The sequence below is a fragment of the Oryzias melastigma genome, linkage group LG11 (genome assembly GCF_002922805.2).
Source record: "Oryzias melastigma strain HK-1 linkage group LG11, ASM292280v2, whole genome shotgun sequence".
NCBI classification, from domain to species: Eukaryota; Metazoa; Chordata; class Actinopteri; order Beloniformes; family Adrianichthyidae; genus Oryzias; species Oryzias melastigma.
The window spans coordinates 1,473,508-1,481,979 of NC_050522.1; the positions used below are offsets into that span (position 1 = coordinate 1,473,508).

An 8,472-nucleotide genomic window follows, 5' to 3' on the forward strand; every position below is an offset into this window, starting at 1 on the left:
CAGCTGAACTGGAGGACGATAAGTCACACCTTCACTATGACCCTCCCCACTTTATTTTCTCATAGTCAGGTGGAAAATGAACAGGCAGCTGAACTGCCAGAGAATCAACAGCAGAGATGATCCAGTGACTGTCCATGAACTCTGAGCCAGTCAGCCACTGTTTGTGGGGAACCGGGTTGAAAGGGTTCAAGGGGGTTCTGCAGGTGCAACACTGCCACCTATGGTCAGCGGCTGTACTGCAGGTACCCAGAGGATTACATCATCATGTTTCAGGGAGATGATGTATTTTTCTAAGATGCTCTGGGTCAGACAAAGAGAATCAGGAACAGTTTCAAGGACAAATCAGAGAGCATTTATCACATGAACGGTGTTTCACAATACTCTGTGTGAGAAGCTGTCTCCTCATGTGTCAGTTTAATAGGAATAATTATCGATTTGTAGACACTTCACTTGATGTCTGATCTTCTCATTAGGGATCAGTTTTTGAACAGAAACAAAAAATAAAAAATAAATCACATAAATGACCTCAAAACAGAACTAAAATTCATCACATCAGCAGAGACGCGCTTTTCAAAAAGTGATGAACAGGACAGCAAGAAGCAGCAGCATCAGTGTCTCCGAGCAGGTGTTGACACTCCATTTCCATTCAGGCTAGAGCCATCCTTCAGAGGAACACGTGTTTACCTCATGGTTTGAACACGCCCGTGAGCCGTCAACACAACACTGGGATCTCACTGCCCCCTAGTGGTTCAAGATAACATTGCAGGTTGACTTTAAAGGAAAATTTCTAAAACTTTAGTTCATGAAAGCAGGAAATTTCAGGCAGACACTTAAATTGTTCAGGTGACATCACAGGCTGGATGTATGAATGAATACTTGGGGTCACATGACCACATGAGGATGAACATATGAAAAATCTGATTTGAACCTTCAGAAGGATAAAACAGCATAACAAGTTTCTTTAATGTTTGGACTTAAAAACTGTCATAATAAACTCTTTGTGCATGAAAGGATTTGATTGAATAGTTTTTCTTTTTCTATCAAGATTCATCAGACCTGAACGTCCTCTGGTGTAGAAGGTGCAAAGACCATGACGCCAACAATTCATGGTTCAGAGTTTGTGGAGATTCATACAAATTCATAGAAAAATATATATATAAAAAAAGATGTTTGAGTCAAGGCAGAGCTTCTGCAGGCCTTCCAGCTTGAAGAACCGACAGGAAATTTCTTCTGAAGGCTTTTGGGTTCAGATCTTTGATGATAAAAAAGCTGCAGATGTTGGAGGATAACAGGCTAAAAACGGCAAACCTCAAACAAACGCAGGGCGCTCTTATATTTCCTGTGTCTCTCCACAACGCTCCACCACGTATAAAAATGGGTTGTTTGGTGAATCTCTTTGGGAAAAAGTTCCTTTGTGTTGAGGAAGAACAATCCGACCAACACCAAATATCTGGGGAGCTTCAAGGGTTCAAACATGATGTAGAGAAGAAGTTCTTAGTGAAGTCAAGCATCAGGAACTGAAGCACGATGCAGCTTGACTCGACGGGCAGAAGTTCCGCTGACAGAGCAGGAGATTGTCAGTTTGTGTCCTTCAGGAGGTGGGGGCTGTGCACAAACATGGAAATGTCTTCATCGCTTCACCATCAAAAACAGCCTCAAACAACATCATGAGTCGGCACATTCTCAGACCTGCAGGATCTCTAGGATGTTTAGGTGCAAAGATGACTCTTGTGTCATCCGTTCCACTGGTTCAAATGGGGGGAGAACAGTTGGCTGATGCCGTCATTTGCCGCCAGGCTCAGCAGGTACTGCTGTCCGCCAACGCTGACGGCCAAGGCGGGCGTGCCCTGTGGTCCGTCTTTCCTGGACGGCTGGCCGAAGCTGAGAAGGGGGGTGGGTGACAGCAGAAACTGCTGAGTCAGCTTTGGCTGCAGGTCTGAGCGATGAGTGATTTGGCAGATTGTGTTTCCTGCAGAGAGGGAGAGAACACCGGAGCAACATTGTGAAGTGAGTTTCACACGACACCATGAACGTACAGAAGTTTCTGTTACTATACCTGGTTGTTCAGGTGAAACCTTGAAGGCATTTTCTGAAGACACCTGACTTAAGAGGATGAAGGGTGGTGTGTGGGAGGAGCCTTCCCTGCTGACCCCGCTGATGCCGTGAAGAGGCTTGACAGGAAACAGCTCATCAGAGCAGAGGAGAGCTTCGATTGGTCCAAAGGCACTTTTGAGGTAAATCTGGAGGCTCTGAGCATCAGGAGAACACACAGACCGACTTTACTGAAGAAGTCTTCTGAAGGAGATCTGGTTTGATGAATTTGAGCGTTATACCTCCTCTGGATGAGGAACCTGAAGGGTCGTCTCTGGAGGAGCTTTGATCAAAATCACAGTTTTGTCTCTCAAACTTGGGATTTGCCGGACGTCCGTGTAGGTCAGATAGGCATATGTGATCCATGGGGTTAGGGAACAGCACAGTACAAGTTTTCTGGAACGTTTCAGAACCAAATATTTCTTAAATTCCTCATGACAATTTATTTTAATATAAAAAAAAAATGTCCACACTGTAAAAACTGAAACGTTTGATCAAATAACGAAAGCTCTGTAATTTGTTACATTTAAAATCTTCGTTTCTATCAAATAAAATATTGAGTTGAGTAAACCATCAACTCAAAACTTCAATTTTATAAAAACGTATCATTTTAAATGTAACAAATTACAGAGCTTTTGATTATTGATCCAATGTTTCAGTTTTTTACTTTGAAGTAGTGATTTAATGACGTTTTTAACCAAAATCCCACAACCTAAATGTCATCAAAATCTCGTTGCGGGGGGGGTGTGGCTATTGTAGCTGAGAAGACCCCCTTCTGTGTCTCGCTATCTTCACTGTTGCTACATAGAAATATCAAGCAATATTGGTAATGTCCAGCCGTATGGTTTCAAGAGAATCTGGCGACAGAGAAAAACATGGCGCTTGAGAATTAATAGCCGTAAGTTCCGCCCCCCGCTGGATCCGCCGCAAAAAAAACATCATTAGCGCCTGAAAATCATTGGCCGGAAGTCCTCGATCGGAACCCCCCGTTTTGAGCTTTCAACCTTTTTCCCCTCCGTTTCTTCTCTCTTTGACCTTTTTGCCGGCTTTTTCTCCGGGTGTAATTATACAGATTTCAACACTTGTTAATATTGACTTAAGAGAAATAAAACAAACTTTCTCTGTTCATTTGAAGCTCATCTTTCACAATAAACTGTTAGACAGTTACAGATTATTCACCTTTAAAGCTTAAAAACCTTAAAAACCTTTTCAGATAGTTCTGAAAAGGTTTTAAAATATCATTTTGGAAAAGGTTTCCTAAAAGTTCAGGAAATTTCCACTCACGTAACCGACTAAAGTTGCAAAGTTTCAGAGCCTGTCTGTGACAGTTTGACAGAGATTCAAAATGAGAAATACTCGGAAATGCAAAATGATTTCTCATTACATTTGTTCTCTTTCATAAGAAAAATGCCACACAGACATATTAACTAAAAAAAAACAAAACAGGATTTTCATCAGAGGGGGACTTTGAGGAGTCAGAAACTGAATCTTCTGATGAAAGGATATCTGTGCATCAGGTGGTTTTCCCGCAGCATTTTGATCTGGCAGGCACAGTCCTCAATGAGGTTGTCCAGGTTCTTCTCCTCCTTTTCCAGACTAGTCAGCGTACCATTCAACAGCAGACTCGCATTTCCTCCCCTGGACACAAGTCACAGAAAGATCCAGCCGTTTCAGTCTTCTCAATAAATTACATCTGCTCCCAATGAGGGAACATCCACATCTTCAGTCATGATGGAAAAGTTCCTCTGCTTTAAATCTGTGCAGGTGTTTGTGTTTTCTCAAAAACTTCTTATATCAGCAGATAATGAAATATAATTAGAAGTGTTTCCTGTCACTGTACTTACAACCACTGAACGTGGTTTTTAGACTTCTTTCTGATGAGCCGGATCCCCTCCAACACGTTGGTGATGTCATAAACGCGCCTCTTCGGCGCGCCGAGCTTCTGACAGACCACGTTGAGTTCCAGAATCCCGTCAGGGCTGTGCCTCAACATGTCTGCAAACTTCGATGTCAGGAGACCCAGAGACGAGTCGTAGCGCGACCTGTGGTAGGGCTGCTGCGCGGCTGCAGGTTAGCCATCGGGTACAAAAAAAAAAGAGGATTTCTCAATCAGAATCGGAAAACATATTAAGAAGTGGTTCTTTTCAAACATAACCTAAAACCTGACACTTGTTCAGGCTTTTTCATGCAACAGCCACAAAAAAGTTTGACTGCTTTGCTTTATGATCCCGAGACTCTCACCTTCTGACTGCAGGATGTACCCATCATCCTCAGGATCCAGAGTGAAACCAATGTCCAGCTCCAGCCTTCAAGAAGAGCAGAAAATGTCTCCAACTTCATACATTAACAGCAGTGACATTTGTTTGTTAAACTATAAGTTTTAACCAAGCAGAATGCGTTTTTCTGTTGAATGGACAAGCATTTGGAGAACATGCTTTTATGGGTTAATTGCAAGCTAAAAAGTCCCACGAAACTGCTTCTTCTTCTGCTGTTTGATAATAGAAAAATATTTTAGGAACCTTTTTAGGAGCTTTCAACTGTTTCTTCACTTAAACCTTTAAGATCAAAGCTTCAGCATGAAGCTGTGTATACATGGACACAAGTAATCGGATTAAAAGCTTAATCAGAATAAAAATTCTTTATGTAAACACGCCAATCAGAATATTCTGACCCGATCAGACTCATTTGAAACAAAATTCTCTTCTGATTGAGATAGATCTTTGATTGTGGGTCATTATTGTGCTGGCTTTAACGTCATGCGCAGACGGTGTGTTCTCCAGAAGAGGCTTCAGAGCGTGGTCCAACCGGCAGCACCGCACAAGCAAGCTGCCGGACTCTGGAGATCTGTGTTACCCAGCAGAGTGGCAGCTTCAGGACAGTGTGTGAGATTTTAAATGCGGAAATGCCAAACAGTCCTGTGAAGCCGTGCAAGCAATCATTTGAATTTGAGCAGACCAACGGCTACACCAGGGGTCGGCAACCTTTAACAGTAAAAGAGACATTTGGGCTCGTTTTCTGCTGATCAAAGCCTAGAAGGAGGTTTTGATACTGCTGTGCATTCATTATAATGTATTTTTTTAATCATAAATGTGAGTTGTGCTTATTTTGTGGCATGGATAAAAACAGATGCATTTTAAAGGAAACGAGTACTTTCTCGACATGTGAAATTATTTTTTACATTCGAGAGAATTATATAATTTCCTTTCAAAATAAAAGACGCCTTGTGCCAAACTGGATCATATCGGTGCAGCTCTGGACAGCATAAGATAATATGTGCCTTAAAGTCACAAAAAAAATTCAGACTTTTTACCAAAGTTTTGCTTAGTATGTTGTGTATTTTGGTGGAAGCAAAGTGCAAACAAGACCTTTTCAAGTCATCAGGAATGTAAAAATCTTTACATAGTTCATCATTGAGCTGCTCCTCAGCCACAAATGTATAAACTTAACTGATCTAAAATAAAAACAATAATATTATTTTATTTCTCTTTAGCCAGAGAGCCAATATAGCAGGAGTGTCAAACTCAATCACACAAGGGGCCAAAATCTAAAAGACATGTTAGGCCGCGGGCCGAATAGGATAAACGTTTATTGAACACTCTAAAACTACATTTATAAAACTGTAACTTAACATAATTATGAACTCAATATATAGCATTTGCCACTGTAGATGCTAGTGCTGATAGATGAAGATAATGACACTGAAAGCTGAAACTGCTGAAGCTGATATCCAGCTAAAATATAATCTAAATGCCAAATTAGCCTAAAAAAAAACTTAGGTTAGCCAAAACAGCTACAATGTAGCTAAAAAAATGGCTACAGTCCAAGACAGCCTAAAAAAAACTGAAAAACCCCTAAATTAGCCAAAACAGCTAGCATGTAGGTATTAGCTAAACTCCAAACAGCCGAAAAACAAAAAAACTTAGTGAATGCCAAAATAGTCCAAAAATCTAGCAGAATGCCAATTTTTTAACTTTAAACCCTTAGCTTTTTATTATAATTATGAATAATGAAAAGGCTGGAATATTATTCCAGAATAAATCAACTTAAACCTTAAATAACTTTCAATATTTTACTCTCCATAAAAATATATTTTGTCAAAATCATACAAGTTAGAAATGAGCTCAAGATAACATCGAGACATTAATAACAATAAAATAAAATGATCTGGAGGGCTGGATAGAGTTACCCAGAGGGTCGGATCCGGCCCCCGGGCCTTGACTTTGACACATGTATACTATGAAGAGGTAAAAGAGCCACAAGTGGCTCCAGATCCGCTGGTTGCAGACTCCTGGGCTAGATTGCTTCTACTCTTGTTCGGAGGGGGGTCTAAAGTTATAGAGCTTGGAAAGAAGAAATGATCATCCTGATCTCTCTCTCTCTCTCTCTCTCTCTCTCTATGGCCAAATTTACACTGTTCAGTTTGTAAAATTGTTTCCAGAAAAAAAATAGAGACTGATGTTATTCACATGTAACACACGAGATGCACATTGCCGCTTTGCTCACACATATTTTAAGTGAATCCAAGGCTAAATAAATGTTGTTGTTGGTCCCCTAAAATACGTACTTTTACACTTTTTCCAGGTTCGTGCAGCCAAGACAAAAGTTCAGCTCTGGCTCCACGAATTTAAAAAAATTGCATGTGAATAGTCATTTTCAAAAACATCAAAAATAAAAGCATGCTCAGAAGATCATCTCCCTACATGTTAACTGTAGCCATGTTTGTTTACAACAGAACTCTGCTGCTTCCTCTTTCTGGTATTTTAGATAGTTCTGCACATGTCAAAATGATTTACTTCAATTAAATGTCTAACGAATGTAATTGTTTATCATGATCAGATACATTTTTTCGGGGCCCATGTACACAGTACAGGTATGTTGACGTTCTTTCAATAACTGTAACTCTCCAACTGTTGAGACACGTATCCTGATTCTGAAGCGGAGAAAAGCAGCCTTGCACCATTTTACAACACTCTACGTTAGTAACGTGTAGTGCTGTGGATCATTGCTTGAGTATCGATCCGATTTAAATCACAAATCAAGCTCAACGATTCACGAATCAAACCACAATTCTTACTTTTAATATAATGTTTTTTTCTATGTGTGTGTATTTTTACTGGATGGATGAAAGTTGAAATAATTTGCATTAAATCACCACCATTTATACCTTGATTTAGAGCGGGAGATCAGAATCAACAAAACTGAAAAAACACAACGATTTAAATAGAAAGAGATGGTGTTTGTCATTTTAAACAAGTTGTATTTATTTTGTATTTCATTTTATTTTTTTGTCAACCTTTTGGTTAAGTTCAGCAGTAACATAAACAACATAAAAATAATTGTTGGTTTCGATCATTTAACTACAAAACTTGACAATGTTCTCCCTGGTTTTTCCATCCTCAGAGTTCTTCAACATTTTAGGTTCCCTGGCAGGGGTCGCAACCTTTAACCGTAAAAGAGCCATTTGGGCTCGTTTTCTACTGATCTAAACCTAGAAGGAGCCGCATGGACTTACTTTAGCCTTTAAGACAATTGGATTTCCATTCAAGACAATCTTATTGTTCTTTTATTTTTTAGTAAATGAATTATGTGAAGTTTTTGTTTTATGAACAAAAGCAAAAATATAAAAAGAAACTAGCATGTCTCAAAATGGGATTTATTTTTTTTTTACCTTTTACCGTTAGTAGAGGCCAAATTAGCAAAAAAAAGCTTAATTAAGCTTGTTGCTTAACTTCTAGCTGAACTCAAAATTAGCATAAAATTAATCACTAAACTAAATTAGTCAAAAACATTACCATGTTGCTAAAACAGAAGCTAAATTCTACTTTTTTTTTTAAATTACTATTTTTAATTTTTTTCTTCAGCCGGAGAGCCACCATGGAAAGATAAAATAGCCGCAGGTTGCAGACCCTGGTTCTAAGCATTACATATTGGTGCAGAGCCCGTTTGAAAAAAGTTGTTTTTTTCCTGCAGCAGAATCAGCTGATTCACATTGATTCACGCTCTTCAGCCTCAGAATCTGCTGAAGTTACTCTAATTGCGTTTACTGTTGAAGAGTTACCATAACCAAACTACTGTTGATTAAATGTTGATTCATTTTTTTTCGTAAGTTTATCAGTGAGCAGAACTTTGGCCTCAGTTTTGAACAGAAAAAAAGCACTTGCTAGTTTTACTTTGAAAACAGGAAGCTTAACCGACACAAAGATTTATTTACTTCCGGTGACAGTAGTGCTGCTCTTTTGGTTTTGTTTCAGTTAATACATTTAAAATCCATCATTATTCTTCATTTCAGAACAGAAATACATCACCCCAAGATAGCATTTTACTACACTCTAATATGTTTATAAAGATTGCAAATCAGCGATCTTGGACGTTGGGAATATT

The 8,472-nt window shown here is 39.3% G+C and overlaps 1 protein-coding gene across 1 annotated transcript in view; it reads right to left on the minus strand.

Annotated features, from left to right (window-relative positions):
- Positions 1-329: 329 nt before the first annotated feature.
- e2f3 (E2F transcription factor 3) overlaps positions 330-8,472 on the minus strand; it is a gene marked incomplete at its 5' end in the record, with an annotated part of 9,465 nt that continues 1,322 nt past the window's right edge. The window contains 6 exon segments of the mRNA XM_024257851.2: positions 330-1,969; positions 2,057-2,249; positions 2,334-2,448; positions 3,598-3,729; positions 3,936-4,155; positions 4,333-4,397. Of these exon segments, the coding sequence (XP_024113619.1) occupies positions 1,734-1,969; positions 2,057-2,249; positions 2,334-2,448; positions 3,598-3,729; positions 3,936-4,155; positions 4,333-4,397 (961 nt within the window).